General features: G+C 37.7%; 2 protein-coding genes and 1 long non-coding RNA gene across 15 annotated transcripts; 2 read left to right on the top strand and 1 right to left on the bottom strand.

The window, feature by feature from the left end:
* Positions 1 to 1,106: 1,106 nt before the first annotated feature.
* On the top strand, positions 1,107 to 5,002 carry LOC140010895 (uncharacterized). Of its 8 annotated transcripts, none has more exons than XR_011818090.1 (7): positions 1,107 to 2,084; positions 2,160 to 2,282; positions 2,382 to 2,429; positions 3,443 to 3,472; positions 3,587 to 3,696; positions 3,823 to 3,873; positions 3,959 to 4,167. It is a non-coding gene; the product is annotated as an uncharacterized lncRNA (long non-coding RNA). The 8 variants fall into 8 exon arrangements; XR_011818085.1 differs by having other exon boundaries at positions 1,112 to 2,084; positions 3,820 to 3,873; XR_011818088.1 differs by adding an exon at positions 4,759 to 5,002 and having other exon boundaries at positions 1,118 to 2,084; positions 3,443 to 3,696; positions 3,820 to 3,873; positions 3,959 to 4,254.
* Positions 5,003 to 6,698: 1,696 nt separating this feature from the next.
* On the top strand, positions 6,699 to 9,729 carry LOC113722930 (prohibitin-3, mitochondrial). Of its 6 annotated transcripts, none has more exons than XR_011818235.1 (3): positions 6,853 to 7,856; positions 8,156 to 8,305; positions 9,396 to 9,729. XR_011818235.1 is itself a non-coding variant. In XM_027246164.2 (2 exons), the coding sequence occupies exon 1, from the start codon at positions 7,012 to 7,014 to the stop codon at positions 7,849 to 7,851; it is 840 nt and encodes a 279-aa protein (XP_027101965.1). In that variant the 5' UTR covers positions 6,699 to 7,011; the 3' UTR covers positions 7,852 to 7,856; positions 9,396 to 9,729. The 6 variants fall into 6 exon arrangements, 1 of the variants encoding a protein (XP_027101965.1); XR_003456850.2 differs by having other exon boundaries at positions 8,156 to 8,339; XR_003456851.2 differs by having other exon boundaries at positions 8,156 to 8,353.
* A 2,377-nt stretch (positions 9,730 to 12,106) lies between these two features.
* On the bottom strand, positions 12,107 to 15,685 carry LOC113722931 (glyceraldehyde-3-phosphate dehydrogenase, cytosolic). Its single transcript, XM_027246165.2, has 11 exons — positions 15,454 to 15,685; positions 15,248 to 15,348; positions 14,513 to 14,628; positions 14,326 to 14,425; positions 14,046 to 14,192; positions 13,900 to 13,960; positions 13,712 to 13,809; positions 13,147 to 13,289; positions 12,913 to 12,996; positions 12,619 to 12,708; positions 12,107 to 12,424 (listed from the first exon to the last, which is right to left on the bottom strand). The coding sequence occupies exons 1-11, from the start codon at positions 15,479 to 15,481 to the stop codon at positions 12,379 to 12,381; spliced, it is 1,014 nt and encodes a 337-aa protein (XP_027101966.1). The 5' UTR covers positions 15,482 to 15,685; the 3' UTR covers positions 12,107 to 12,378.
* Positions 15,686 to 15,841: the final 156 nt, after the last annotated feature.

Genomic DNA, 15,841 nt, shown 5'->3' with positions numbered 1-15,841 from the left:
AAGGCATTTAAAATGGCAAGTCACATGACAAATGATAAAAGGTAAGATTTAGATTCTTAACCTCCCACCCCACAAAAACTTAAAGTCTTTAGTGACGGCCAATGGTCCAAATGGCCGTAAGTTTGAACAGCAAGCATCTCAACTAGGGGTATTCACGAATCGAGTCGATCGCGAGTGGCTCGAGTATGAGCTCGACTCGAGCTCGGTCAATATTAAGCTCGAGCTAATTAAGTTGAACTCGAACTCAAAAACATTAAACTCAATTATATATATATATTTATTTTAATAGTAAAATTACACATATATCCCTAATATTTTATTATTTGTTAAAAAATTATTATTTTATTTATTTTTAAAATAAATAATTATTTTTTATTTTTTTAAAAATAAATTTATTATTATTATTATTATTTTAAACTCAATCTCGAGCTTGATATTTTGAGCTCGTCGAGTTCGAACTCGAGTTCGAGTTTTACAAAATTAACTAGAGGCTCGACTCGATTAGGCCAAATCTCGACTTGACTCGACTCGGCTTGTTTGCACCTTAATCTCAACCAATATCTTTACTAGTTAAACAAATGTCGACTACACACTATTCCTATTAAAAGATTAGCAATTACATATACCATGAATGTATAATTAAGCGGAGTTAGAAACTCGTACAATTCCTGAATTGAATGAGTGTGTTGTAACACTCTGATTACTAACCATAATAGTTGTTTCCATACATAATACTAGTACATGAGAGATTGGTGGGCTGTCGTATTCATAAGTGTAACCCAAAAGATAGGAAAAAGTGGGGGTGTTCCGGCGGGTTAATGAGGTGAAGCAACCGCCTAAAGGCATCAATTCAAAGGGGGTGGTAAAGCGCCTTTTTTTTTTTTTTTCTCCTCTCTTTTCAACATAAGTAGATAACATGCGAAGAGCTGTGGTGACCTGGAGGTTTTTCGTCGTCCTCTCACGTGCCGCGCATGTGGGTTGAGAGCATTACGTTGTTCGCGCATTGCGCGACGGCTTCCGCTTTGTTCTTGTTTTTCTCCCCTGACAGTAACCCATGTGCCTTCTGCTGCATTGCCTGCCGCATTAATGGACTTGTTTCTCTATCTGGCGGTATCCCATGCCCTTCTTCCCATTACCTTCTCTCTCTCCTTCTTTTGCACAATGTTGCTCTGTTTCTTATCCTCTAGCCCTGGTACAAGAGCCTGTCAAGATATCCGTTTCTCTTCTAACCACGCAAGGAGCATCGATCGTCGGTCTCTCGCGTTCTCTGGGTTGCAGGGGTCCAACCGTTTGGTTCTCTTCCTCCTCCTCCTTTTTTTTTTTTTTTCTAATTTCTAACCCTAAGAGTATCGTATCTTATCTCCCGCCGCTCTTCCTCCTGCTCTCCCTTCTTTCCCCTTTGCTCTCCCTTGCCCTATCCGTATACCTCCATTACTCCCTTTCCTCCTTCCCTTTACTCTACAACATCATTCCCATTTGCAGAGACGGCTCCGCCCCTCCTCTCCTCTGCCTTTTTTTTTTATAATTTCTGGACCTAATTTCTGCTTAGCCTCCATCATTTTCATTAGCAATAGGTTAATTTCTGCTTTCTTCTGCCAACTCCATTCAGCTACTCCCTTTCCTCCTTCCCTTTACTCTACAGCATCATTCCCATTTGCAGAGACAGCGCCGCCCCTCCTCTCCTCTGCCTTTTCTTTTTTTATTTTTATTTTAATTTCTGGACCTAATTTCTGCTTAGTCTCCATGATTTTCATTAGCAATAGGTTAATTTCAGCTTTCTTCTGCCAACTCCATTCAGTTGAACCCGTTTTGTTTTTAAAGCTTGGTGATTTTCCTCTTTTCCTTTGATTTTGCTTTTCTCGTTGGCTTGTGAAGGCTACCAAATTTCTCATTTTCTATTAAATGTGGTCTCAAACAAGCTTTTCCATTCCAAACGTGGGCGGCTCCGCAGAACCCTAATCCACAGTAAGCTCTTAAACCTTCGGCCGCCGCAGCTTTCTTCTTCTTCTTTTTCTTCCCCGTGCTGCGCTGTTTTGGTAAATTTGGTTCTTGCAAGGAAACAAATAAAGCACATGTGCCATGAGGTAAGAACCAAGAATATTTCAATTTTTTTTTGAATTAGAGTAAATTGATTTTTTCATTTGATTAATCCTGTCCAGGTTTGAAATGGATAGGGTTTGGCAATGTTTAAGAATCCATGGCCAGGATAGTGCTGAGATTCATGGGTGTTATGTAATCAGTTGAGCCCGTCAGGATTTGTTGCAAGAGATCGTCTTGGAGAGGCAAGTGCTTGTTTATTTTGATGGTATATTGTGGATTGTAGCTTGAGATAATACTGTACAAATAGTTCTTTAATTCAACTATTTCTCGATGCTATGCAGATTCGATGTTCGGATGCTATTCATTGACTTTTCGAAGGGTTTCCTGAGGTACATGTTTTCCGTTTTTGCATTTCCTGGTCGCAATATGGCGACAATGGTGTTGGGCACTTGGTCTAATTTACTGGTTTTTAATAGCTTGGCCTGTTGCATTTGGTGGTTTGATGTTTTTTTTGTTGGTTTCCTCTTCTTTCTCATTTTTTGCATCAAATGAAATGCATATTTCAAATTTTGAGATCTTGGTTTACTCGTTGTGTGAGGAAATAATTAGGTTGAATGATTAGTTGCATTATCAATGAAATAATTTGGAATTGTATGTGGATAAGTATCAGTTGAGTTGAAGGTTAGTAATTATGTGACCAATAATATTTCCAGTTCAATGTTCCACTAATCTACCGCTTTCAGCAGTTTTCTTCCTCAAACTTCCTCTATCTTTTCTCCCATTCCTACCTCTCTCATTCTCCTACTTCTGCTTTCTCTCCTCCCCCTCTCGTTGTATCAAAAGATTTTGCTATGTTTCTATCTGTCTCATTTTCTTCCCCTCTTAGATTTGAGTTCTGTTTTGTTAGATTTGCTTTTGATGATTATAAAGGTTTCCTTCTCTTGTGCCTTTTAGATGGTTACATGAATTTTGATTATTGTTTGTATTTTTGTTATCACATCATTCTGGGATGCTTAGCTTCCCTTTTTTTTATCTTTTTATTTTATATTTTTTCTTTTTAGTCCATGATTTTTCTTTTTCCTCTCAAATTTTCAACCAAGCATATATGGCCAAAGAAAGCAAAACTGGAGAAGTTGTTGCTTTAAAGAAGATACGCATGGACAATGAAAAAGAAGGGTTGTTGTTATTCTACCCAATTTCTTATTTTCTTAGCTTATGACATTTTAATTTCCTTAGCGGATAAATGGTTATGCCTGCTCTTTTTAGAACACTCATAATTTTTTCTTGTAGTTTCCTGTAACTGCCATGCATGAAATAAAAATTCTAAGGAAGTTGTAGCATGAAAATGTCATTAAACTGAAAGAGATTGTGGCCTCTCCTGGTACTCATCCTTCTTTTTCAGATCATGAGGTTGATAAGCAAGTGAATCAAGGTAACTAGACGTGCAGAAATTTTCAAGTTTGTGGTTCCTGTTTCTGTAAGAATTCAATGCCCCTGAACTCCCAAATACTGAGATCGAAAATGGTATTTTGTTTTTGAAATGCAGAAGGTAATAGATACAATGGCAGTATTTACATGATTTTTGGGTATATGGACCACAGCTTGACGGGACTTGCTGATTGTCCTGGATTGAGATTTACAATTCAACATATCAATGTATGTGACCTTGGACAAGGAGGATTTACTCATTATAATGAGCATCCATCACTTTTTTTTTGTCAACAAAGCATCCATCACTCAACTTGTTCTAATAATATGTATTTGTTGTGTTATATGAAGTAGCTGCTTACTGGTCTTCACTACTGTCATCTCAATAACGTGCAGATATCAAAGGTTAACTTTTTTATTCTTTTCTAAACATATTATCTAGGATTTTAGGTGTGCATATGATACTATGTTTTGGTTTTTGGTTTGGCAGGCTCCAGTATGCTCATAGATATAAGGGAAACCTGAAGCTAGCAGATTTTGGACTACCATAATCATTCTCCAATAACCACAGACCATGGATGGTGATTTTCCCTTATAGCTGACCCATGTCTTTGATATTATAACTTAATTTTCAATCAAGAAAATTTACTCTTCTATGTATTGAGCAGACCTTCAGAGTTGCTTCTTGGAGCTACGAAATATGATTCGGCAGTAGACATGTGGTTAGTTGGCTGTATTTCTGCTGAACTTTTGCATGAAAAACAAATCTTACCTAGAAAAAATGAGGTTAGGCATATACCTTGAGTTGTTGTACTCTTTTTTCAGCCTTTTTTTCATTATTTTTTAAGAAAATATCTGTCTTATCTTAATTTTTGAATTATCTTATCTTATTTATCTATCAAGGAATTTTGAAAGAGTTAAGTAGATGGTTTTTCGTCTTTTTCTTACAATTGCTTTTCATGAAATGAACTTGGATGATTGTCATGATTATTTATTAGATTGGTTCAGTTTGTATGCACTAGAAGAAAGGATATGGAGCATTGTTGGCTTTTAGAGCATCCCAAGTTCATATACTTAATAATCTGCCCATGATGAAAGCTTTTTATTTCATTTAACTTTTTTAGCACATCAAAATCTTGCTAAATGATTACAGACTCTGAATGATTACACTTATTCTTCTTGAATGATTTTGAATGCTTTTGACTGAATAAATAGTGTGTACAGACTAGGAATTCATTGGTTATTTATGCTTATGCATTTTATGATTATGTTTCTGATTTTTTGCTGCAGAATGCTGAACTGAGTGTTCATGTGGCTAAACAGTAAAGAGGAAGGAATCTGCTGTCCTGTGTTAGGCATTCATGTCGTTTGATTATGAGTGCAGTTTCATTGGATGTTTTTTAGTTAATGTGTATTATGTAGTTATAGTTGTTAGAGGACTCAAGCACAGAAATTCTGTAATAGCGTTGTTGCCATTTCAGTTTGTATATACCTTACTCTTTTTATATGTATTTATGGATCATGATGTTATGTATTTTTTTTGTATTCCATGCAGTTAGTGACTTTCTCTGAACATATTTTGTTCTATTTGCTTAGATAGATGTTTCTGCTTGAACATTGGTTGAATAATGGTAAGGGTACAATGTGAAAATGGTATATTAGGAGCTCGGGAAGATGTTCTTTCCTAGCTCATGAAGTTGAAACCCACTCAATCGCTGATGAATAGCAGTCACACTATACAAGTGAACATTGATCATATAATTTCTGAAGCATTCTTGATGGGAGAAAAAGACTTTGGGGTTAAGAATCAAGAAATCATATAGAGAAAAAGTTGAAAGTAATGTAAGGCGAGATTATAGAGCTTTCCAAAAATTGATTCTTTATTTGGTTCATTATTTTTGAAATAAGTTCAATTCTTGGACCTCCTTTTTTTTGCACATTGCTTTTTCATTTTTTTTGTGTTCGTCCTAGATTAGATTAATAGTTTAAATATACTTTCAACAGTAATTAATTTATAATCAGTTCCACAATTTAGATCTTAATTTTCTTTTTATGACGTTTGTATAACCTATAAAAGTGTTGGGTATATCATAATTGTTAACGTGTCTAAAAGAAAATGCCTTCTTATATACAAAACAATTAATGTCATTTTTATATACAAAAACAAGTAATGTCATTTTTAATGTGAAGTGCCTTATTGAATTTCACTTTGTGTATTTCAAGCTTCTCTGGCCTCCAAAGACGAAAATTCGTTGAGAAGATTTTGAGTGCCCTGCCCAGTTTCTTTTTTTTTTTTTTTGAAGTTTAAGGAAGGGATATTTGAAGTTTAACGACCGTTATACAACTTTCAAAATAAACAAATTCATTCTAATTTTTTGTTTATAATTTTATAAAACAAATCGCGGTCACTTTCACAAAAGTCATATTTTTCCATAAAAGACCAACTCTTTATGACTTTCCTCCATTATAAGAACAAAGTACCCATTTTTCCATAAACAAAGTTATTTATTGGATAAAATAAAAATAAATTCGTTTTTCAATAAAAACACCAGTTCTTTATGACTTTCCTCCATTATAAGAACAGAGTACCCATTTTTTCATAAACAAATTTATTTATCGGATAAAATAAAAATAAATTCATTCTCCAATAAAATACCAGCTCTTTATGACTTTAGAATGAATCATTACAATCTCGCTGTCTCTATCACCATCAACTTTTGACTCCCTACTTCTTCCATCCCACCCAACACCAGAACGAAAAAGATTTCACAAAAGATCTAATCTTGCATGAAATGATCAACTATAAAGCTTTATTAATATGCCAACCTTTTTTTAAAATTAAGAAACAAAATGTATCAATACGAGACAAACAAATACAAAATATCATTTTGTTATTTTAATTAAGATACATATTTAATATACGTAGACAGAGCAAAACTATAATGAAACGAACAAATTTATCTCTCATTTGTATATAATTATTTAGAACTTGGCATAAACAAGTGATTGCAACCCAATAATTTAGGAAAAATTATTGAATTTCACTTTGTGTATTTCAAGCTTCTCTGGCCTCCAAAGACAAAAATTCGCTGACAAAAAAAGACTTGCAGAATACCTATACTAAAAAATATACTTTTCTACATAAATTATTATTTTAATTAGTTCAAAACTGGGCAGGCATCTTATATTTCTATCGCGCGAAGCGCGTTCATGCCTCCTAGTTTGGGGAGAAAGTATAGAAGATTGCATAAGTAGGTAGGCGAGACCCGCACCGCAGCCCAACTGAAATTATGGGCTGAGAATTGCAATAGAATTAGTAGGGTTTTCGATTGTCCGCAAATTTCTTGAATAGCAATCCACCCTTGGAATTTGACCCTTCCCCGAAAAAACAAAGCCCACCCCTCCCCACCCCACCCCACCGACGCCCCCGGCCCCAAGCTGCCCTCTAAAACCCTCGCTTTTCCGGCTCCACCATTTCCATTCCCCTCTCTATCTCTCTCTCTCTCTCTCTGTTATCAGATTCCGACGTAGTTGGTGGGAAAAATGGGTAGCAGCCAGGCAGCAGTTTCGTTCCTGACCAACATAGCCCGCGCCGCCTTTGGTTTGGGTATCGGCGCCACCGTCCTCAACTCCTCCCTCTACACCGTCGACGGAGGGCAGCGGGCTGTCCTCTTCGACCGCTTCCGCGGTGTCATCGACGACACCGTTGGAGAGGGTACTCACTTCCTCATCCCCTGGCTCCAGAAGCCCTTCATCTTTGACATCCGTACCCGCCCCCACACTTTCTCCTCCATCTCCGGCACCAAGGATCTCCAGATGGTCAACCTCACTCTCCGGGTCCTCTCCCGACCCGAGGTCCCCCGCCTCCCTATCATCTTTAAAACCCTTGGCCTCGAGTACGACGAGAAAGTGCTTCCCTCCATCGGCAACGAGGTCCTCAAGGCCGTTGTCGCCCAGTTCAACGCCGATCAGTTGCTCACCGAGAGGCCCCACGTCTCTGCTCTGGTTCGTGACAGCTTGGTTCGCCGCGCCAAGGACTTCAACATCGTGCTGGATGACGTCGCCATTACTCACTTGTCCTATGGGGCCGAGTTCTCCAAGGCCGTGGAGCAGAAGCAGGTGGCTCAACAGGAGGCTGAGCGCTCCAAGTTTGTGGTTATGAAGGCTGAGCAGGAGCGGAGGGCCGCCATCATCAGGGCTGAGGGTGAAAGTGAGGCTGCCAAGTTGATTTCTCAGGCAACTGAAGCTGCTGGGACTGGTTTGATTGAGCTCCGGAGAATTGAGGCTTCCAGGGAGAATGCTGCCACCTTGTCTAGGAGTGGGAACGTTTGGTACCTCCCCAAGGAAAACAACATGCTTCTGGGTCTCAATGCTGGCCGCTAGATTAGGTACTCTCACTAGCATTTTAGACACCTTAGCGTTCTCCCATATCTAGTTCATTAACATTTCAGGCTTCATGACTAGTGTATGTGTTATTTTCTGTGTTCTTTCTGTTGCCAAAATGCTCCCAAATTAAAATTTTAAGTTATTAGACAGAATAAAATGATTCAGGGATGTTTGAACTCCCCCCAAAAAGCTTTCTCTCTTCTTTGACGCATTTTGACCCCTTTTTTTGGCTGATTAATTTTGTGGAAGCACGCCCTTTATAGCAGAGTATGAAATTGTTAGAAATGCATTTTCTTGACAGTTCCCTGCTGTATCGGTTTGCCGGTCATGAACTTCACTTCCACTCTGAGATACAGGTGTGGGTTTGCTTTTGGCTATCCGAGCAGACTGAGGTCCAGCATGGTTATTGCTCATCTTGTTTGATACCATCAATCTCTTTGTTCACCTGAAGGTTGATATCTTGGTTTTAGGATCAATCCACTAAGGTTTGCTCGCAGTGGTATATGTAACTCTGATGCATTTGTCTATCTGTAAAAGTTGTTAAATCATAGTTTGCTTGAGAAAACTATCATGTTTTATTTTAAGGTATGTGGCAATTTGCTTTCAAGGTTTCTATGTCATTGGCCTGCTTTTGTTGCGATTGAAGTTTAGGAGTATGGTTTGTAGGGGTGTATTGTGGACCAAGCTTTCAAACCAAAAAAGTCTTCTTGTAATATGTCATCAACTCAACAACTTATTGCATCACGGAGCACCTTGCTGTTTTCTGCTTGTATATGTGCATGAATTGAACTGGTCTGAAAGCAACTTCAAGCTTATGCCCTTTGTCACACTGTTAACCAAATGGATTAATCAGAAGCAAAGGGAATTCTTTTCAGCTCTTTGGAGCTTTTGGATTTTTAATCCTGTTGAATTTTTACTTTGGCACAAATGGATTAGTCTACATGGGGCTGACATATAGTTGACCCATGGATGGTGGCTTGCTTCCTTCTTTTTCCATGTTCCATTTTGTAAACCATTTGGTTCTGCTCTGTCTGAGTTTGCCAATTTCGGTTCATAATTATAAGTATATCATGAAAGGTATCATTATCCTGTCTGATTGTCATTGTATTATCACAATTTCTAGTGCGTGTTTGGTATTGTTTTTCTGGCAAGATGTTTCAGTTGGGTTCAAATAATGTACTTGTGCATGTCAGGCTGTGTGTATATGGTGGCCAACAGAGAATAGATAAGAATCTTTTATCCTGTGAGAATGTATTTAATTCAGGTTCTAGCTTAAAAAGACATCTACTGGTGACATGAGCACACATACTACCAGTGTTGATATCTGTAGATGTGTGTGGTAGAATGTTTGATGCGTGTTGCAGACTTATTTGTATGCGTCTGTAAATCTTTTCTTTGACATCTTTTGATATTGTAATTTATATTCATTCTTATCCAGGAATCTTCCTCTTCTATCTGCATGGTCATGATTAGCATTGCCGATTAAGATATCCTTTGAAATGAAATTTAGCTGAATTCCTTGTTTACTTCTCTGCTTGCAGGGCTTGTGTGGTTGGAGTGGCTGTTCTCATATTTTGGCATCCTTAGTAGCTTTGTTTAAATATTTTTTAACAGCATTTTAATCTCTTAGTATAAGCAAACCCTGATCACTTTATGATCTTCATTTTATGGAGTTGCTGCTATGCATTCTTCTCTAATCCCCCTCCCTCCCCAGTGGTGAAGTAGTTTTGTCGACATGATGGAATTGTAATAGCAGAACTCTAGACATTCAAGTGCTCTGGTTTTGCAAAACCCATTTTGGGATGGAGGATATAATCCCATATTGAACGGGCTGCGGGGCGCTTAACGCTTTCCTGCCAAAGAATTTTTAACTCCTTTACCTGGCTTTGGATTGTTTGAGGCAAATACAAAAATGATGGATTGTTTATTTGACAAACAACTGAAAAAGGCGATGGCTGGGGAGAGATGGCTCCATATAACCTACTAACAAGTTACATTTTGTCAATTGCTAATCACGCTTTTACATATTACTATTCTATTGGCACATGTGAATGTTAGTTAATTCGCAAAATGTTTTTGTTTAGGTTTTTTTTTTTTTTGTGTGGTTATAACAAGTGCATTCTTGAATATTTGTCTTGTGAATGCACGATGATCTTAGTTAACCAAGGGGTGTGTGGATTCCGTTTATTGAAGCGTCTCTGGTAGCATGTACGACTTAATGTAAATTCGGTTCATTGTAAAGACTTGGAGTTTGGGACCCCTTAAGGTGAACGACAGGCATGAAGTGAGGAAACGGTTAAAGTTCTTCGTACCTGCAAAGTTCAATACGAACTGCAGAAGGTAGAGCCTGTCCAGGATTATAAGCTCTATACCCTCTTTTGCCGATGATTTAATGTCTCCCCTGAAGTTTACTGTAATTGCATGATGGTACTTGGTACAAAATAAAAATTTTTTTTTTAAAAAAAATCCATTCCTCAGAACTACACTGGACGCCTTTTGTTGATTTGTCAAAGACCAAGACTTCGATTAGCTTTTCTTGCTCCATTGTATGATCTTTATTTTTGTGTTCGATGTGTATCCTTCGTGTGTGCTTGGGGCATAAAGAGATGGGACACCAAGGGTTCTGCCTGATGGGTTCTGCACTTTTGTGGAGAAATTAGAGAGTTCCAAGGGTTGGTTTTTGCTTTTGTTTGGATTGTAATTTTTCGCATTTTCAATCAACTGTTTTGTTTCATATTATATTAAATTATTATAGTATATACTTTTATAAAAACTCTTAAAAATAACAATTCAAACGGGCATACTTGAGAAATGTCATGTCATGGAAACAAGGATGTCTCTCCAATTCTCTCATACCTCAGGGTTGTATGCGAAATTTCTCTCTCTAACCCCCTGCTTTTAGATATGTATTAATCCATATCCATACGCACACACATATATACCCCCATAAATGCCATAAAGCCTGATGCATTTATGGCTTTGAAATTGGAGTTGTTCAATCTTTACATCTGTAAGAACAAACGTTTTCGCCACGACGGGCCGACGATCGAGCATCTTAATTATCTGCAAGCGAATCCTCATAATTACCAGTACTGATTGTTTTTGGTCATCTTCCGGAGCAAGTAATTTATTTCAATCTTGATATATTGATTTAGTCACGACATCAAATAACGGTGTAGAGACCGTGGAAGAAATGGTTTAAGAGAAGGTATGGCTTTTATTTTCTCCCGACTTTTACGTATCAATCTCATAAAGATAAGCGGCGGTAATATATATTCAACTTCTTCCCAATTTGTCCACATCAATCTCATGGAGATAAGGCAGCCCCTGTTATTTATACGAGCAAAACTCAGATATTTCATCCCTACATTCTTCACTAGCCTCCATATAAAAACTGTCTTCGTCTAAGGTTTCGTTTGTTAAAATTGAATCTGAATTCTGAAACAATTAATTTGCTAAATTTTAAGTACTGAAAAAAATATATGAATGTCTGAATTTTAATGCTAAACCTATTTATACTGTTTGATAAATATTTATAACTGAATGCTTAATAAGTTTAATTTGACAATTTTACCCTTATATCCTTTCATTCAAAAAAGAAATAGAATTATGATTTAATTAGTTTAAAATTGTTAGGTATGAAAATGGCAATATTTATTTTTAAACAAATTAATATAAAAGATGAAATATATTATATGAGAAGTATGGATAAGATGTGAAAGTCATTAAAAAGTGAGGAAAGAAAAACTAAAAATCGTTAGATAGAGAATATTATGTTGTTTAATTAGATAAGAATTTTGAACATAATTAACAAACACGGATAAATTTGATAAATAAGATAAGGTAATTGAAGTAATTCTATTAATTCTTATCAGAATTAAGCATTCAGTTAGGATTCTTGTGCTGAAAAAAATACACACAGATTCATCACTGCTTAATAAGTTCAGCAAATAGATTTTCATTTATCAAACATTCAGAACATCTGAATGTCTGAAAAAATTTAGATTCAACACTTTTTTATATTATCAAACAGACCGTAAATCGAATTGACGACCAGAAACTACGGGTAAACCCCATCGCATTGAGCAATTTTAAGTAATCAAGAGGAGCGATAAACCGCGCAGCACATCAATTTACATGATCAGTTTCACTACTCCTCAACATCAGAAACCACCACCAACGGAGGATGCTGATTTTCTTGAACCCTAAGGGGCCTAGACTCGATGGCACCAAAACCAAAACACAAAACTGGTTTGAGAGTGCAAAACCGGCATTGCCGTGTGAATATTGACTTGAACGGTTAAACAAAGCGAAGCAAAATAAAAAACACCAAGACATGACCAAAAAGCAAAACAAAATAAGAGTCTCATCAGTGAAATTGGCAGAAGCAGTTCTTAACGCCGCAAAGCAGAAGATCCGACGCTGTGTGGACCAGACAAAATTGGTAAGAGTCTATACTCCCTAAACAAGACGCCATACTAAAGATGGAGAAACACTTCCATCAGAAATAGAAGCCGGAACAGCCTATTGACTTTTTGCCATGTGTCGAATCAAGTCAACAACACGGTTGCTGCAACCAAAAAAATTTTTAAAAAAATGTATTAACATTTTTATGTCCAAAATATGCAGAATGAGCAAATTAACGTAAGATGAGATGATGCAGGGATTCTTAGCGCATATCCAAAATAAAGCTAAAACACAATTCCAAATCCAAAAATAAATAAAATAAAACAATATATCTCAAATGTAAATGGATAGACTCACCTGTAACCCCATTCGTTATCATACCAAGAGACCACCTTCACAAAGTTGCCATTCAAAGCAATACCTGCCTTGGCATCGAAAATGCTTGACCTGTACAATGCAATCAATAGATGAAAAAGTTAGATCTCCAACCAGCACAAATAGGAAGCTAAGAATATATTTAGAAGCACTAGTGGCATAGTTGCAAAATAGTGGCAACAAACAGTGCATCCGGAAACTGAAAAGGGACAAATTCATGATATAAAATAGAATCAGCAGAAAGCAAGGCATTAAGGGAAAAGGGCCAAGAATTACCTGCTGTCACCAACGAAGTCACTGGACACAACATCATCCTCTGTGTAACCCAGGATTCCCTTCAAATTAGTCTCAGACTCCTCCCTTCAAAATAGAGTAATTAAGATTCAGTACATGTTCCTGCGCCCTTCTGGGTTTTTGTTCTTTTTTGAAGAGGGGGGGGGGGTGGTGGTGGTGGTGGTGTGGGTGGGTGGGGAATTGATGCATGAGCTATAAAATTTCCCTTATTCTTACTTCATGGCAGCTTTGATTTCATCATATGTGGCAGCCTTCTCGAGCCTTGCAGTAAGATCAACCACAGAGACATCAACAGTTGGAACACGGAAAGACATCCCAGTAAGCTTTCCATTTAGAGCGGGTAGAACTTTTCCAACAGCCTGTACAGAAAGAGATTACATTAGTCAAGTTCTTAATGTCTGTAAGAACACCAGAGGCAATCTGAGTGGGAATTGCACCTCAAATTCCATAGTTTGTAATGCAATATTGACATTGAGTTGTTTAGACCCGGTTTAGCTAAATTTACTTTAAATGGTCAATTACAGATTTCTTAGGAGAAAACAGTATCACCATGATATGGTTGCTTCTCATAAACAGTTTTGCTTGTGGGGAAGTCAAAAAGCATGATCAAATGATGAACAGCCTTCTAGATAGAAATAATAACACAAAGGATGATGATGTAGATGACATATGCACAGACTTAATTATGCAAGAAGTATATGCATCGACCTATTGATATCAAAAATAGTAAGATAAGATTCTCAACAGTTGTGATTCAAACATTTATTCACAATGCTAATACCTTGGCGGCACCAGTACTGCTGGGAATAATGTTGAATGATGCAGCCCTGCCACCTCTCCAGTCCTTCATTGATGGACCATCCACAGTCTTTTGTGTGGCTGCATCACATCATGTAAGTTAGGCATCAATTGAATTCTTAACTGAAGAATAAGAACAGAACGGAATAAGCACAGTTGAGAATGACGTACCAGTTATGGAGTGCACTGTTGTCATAAGGCCCTCAACAATACCAAATCTATCATTAAGAACCTGCCAATGGTCACATCTGAAGCCATTAGTTTACAATTCATGGTCCCAAAGACTAAGAGGTGAGTGAACTGATACAACAAATTACTTTAGCCAAAGGAGCAAGACAGTTGGTTGTGCAACTGGCATTGGAGACAATATCAATATCAGGCTTGTAATCTTTCTCGTTCACACCTATGACAAACATTGGAGCGTCCTTACTTGGGGCAGAAATGATAACTTTCTTGGCACCTCCCTGACAGACATGGATAAAGAATATTCAACACAGAATCTCTTTAAATAAACAAAAATAGGATATCTGAGAGAATAATCTAATTGACTTATAGACAATCTTGCTTTAAATGATCAATTTAGAAAGAAAACACTACCTTCAAGTGGGCAGCAGCTTTGTCCTTGTCAGTAAAGACTCCAGTGGATTCAACAACAAAGTCAGCTCCAGCCTCACCCCATGGAATCTCCTCTGGGTTCCTGGTCATTGGTCCGAAAGGAACTATAAGATACTATAGGACTCGCATGTTTCAAGGAACAAACATGTGGGTTCGAATAAGAATGTACCTGCTGCCAAAGACAGTGACAGGCTTGTCACCAAAGAGAATGGTCTTAGAATCCTGGACCTTGAGCTCATGCTTTTTGTATTGGCCGTGAACAGTATCGTATTTGAACATGTAGATCTAAAGTGGGGAAGGAAAAAATACAATCAAACGGAAATCAAAATCCTGTTAGCACGCATTACAAAAGGCACCAAAAGCAGATCAGGCACTCAAGCAAAAGGATATAAGATAAAACGAACCATCCACCCCAAGGATTTAAAAACAGTTGCATACATCACAAAATTATAGGGAAAAGTGAATGCCCTGGGTACGAGAGGTTTAAGATACTGAACAAACAAGATAAAAATAATATGGACAGACATGAATACAAGAGCAGTATGTACACATGATCCCTAACCTTACACTACTATTAGAAGCATTCAAGTACCAGAGGTTTAAGATACTGAACAAACAAGATGGACCAGATCGAAACAGATCCTAGAAAAGAACAACATATCTAAGTTGGAGACAACGATCATAAGTTGGCAGGTTACGTTATTTGTTCATTTCATTCATATCGCATACGGAACAACGATCCAGCGATGAACACATCGATGACAAAAATTTCCGAGTGAACGACAAAGCAACATTTAAAAGAAAAAAAAAAAAAAAGAGGCCCTAGAAATAAAAATCTTACCAAATTTTGCTAAAGACAATCAGATAAAGTAGTAGGATGGAAGAAGAGAACAGTGTACGTTACCATGTAATCAGTGGTGATGAATGGATCATTGACAGCGACGAGTTCAACGTCATCACTCTGGAGAGCGACTCTGGCGACCAAACGGCCGATCCTTCCAAAGCCTAAAAATGCACACACAACAAACGATGAATCATGAAATGGTAAGGAAAAGGTGAAATCATAAATACTCGGAAAAGAAAACGATAACATTGGACGGATCGGGATACCGTTAATTCCGATCTTAATTTTGGCCATAGCTACGAGGATGAAGACGATAGAAGCTAAAGCAGTAGTAGTAGGAGACTGTTGATAGTGGCAAGGTGGGCGGGCAATAGAACAGTAGTAGTAGGGTAGACGTGGACGAATGATAGTATATATACAGAAAAGGGATCCTTGGGCGAGGGGGCAGCAGCGCCAAAATGGCAAAATGGGGGGCGGAATTAACGAGGGTTTGAAAGTAGTGTGGGATAGAAGACCACTTACCACCCTGGTATGCTCCATGCGGAGCGCTTCGATCGGGGACGACCTATGCATCGCCGTCCATCTTGGGGGTACCGCTCCTTTTCGATGGTTAATATGAGCGTGGATGTCGCTTGGGTTTGTGGTGCGCATTAG

This window comes from Coffea arabica, chromosome 7e, assembly GCF_036785885.1.
Source record: "Coffea arabica cultivar ET-39 chromosome 7e, Coffea Arabica ET-39 HiFi, whole genome shotgun sequence".
In the NCBI taxonomy this organism is placed as follows: Eukaryota; Viridiplantae; Streptophyta; class Magnoliopsida; order Gentianales; family Rubiaceae; genus Coffea; species Coffea arabica.
The sequence above is the reverse complement of the archived record's forward strand: the minus strand, read 5'-3'. Positions and strand labels throughout refer to the sequence as shown.

Excerpts from the sequence above, each read along its gene's own strand:
- LOC113722931 (XM_027246165.2), bottom strand. The coding sequence starts at position 15,481 with ATGGCCAAAATTAAGATCGGAATTAACG. Across the intron at positions 14,193-14,325 it reads AAGCTGCTGCCCACTTGAAG|GGAGGTGCCAAGAAAGTTAT; the intron begins GTAGTGTTTTCT and ends CATGTCTGTCAG. Across the intron at positions 13,290-13,711 it reads GCAGTACTGGTGCCGCCAAG|GCTGTTGGAAAAGTTCTACC; the intron begins GTATTAGCATTG and ends CTTTCTGTACAG.
- LOC113722930 (XM_027246164.2), top strand. The coding sequence starts at position 7,012 with ATGGGTAGCAGCCAGGCAGCAGTTTCGTTCCTGACCAACATAGCCCGC.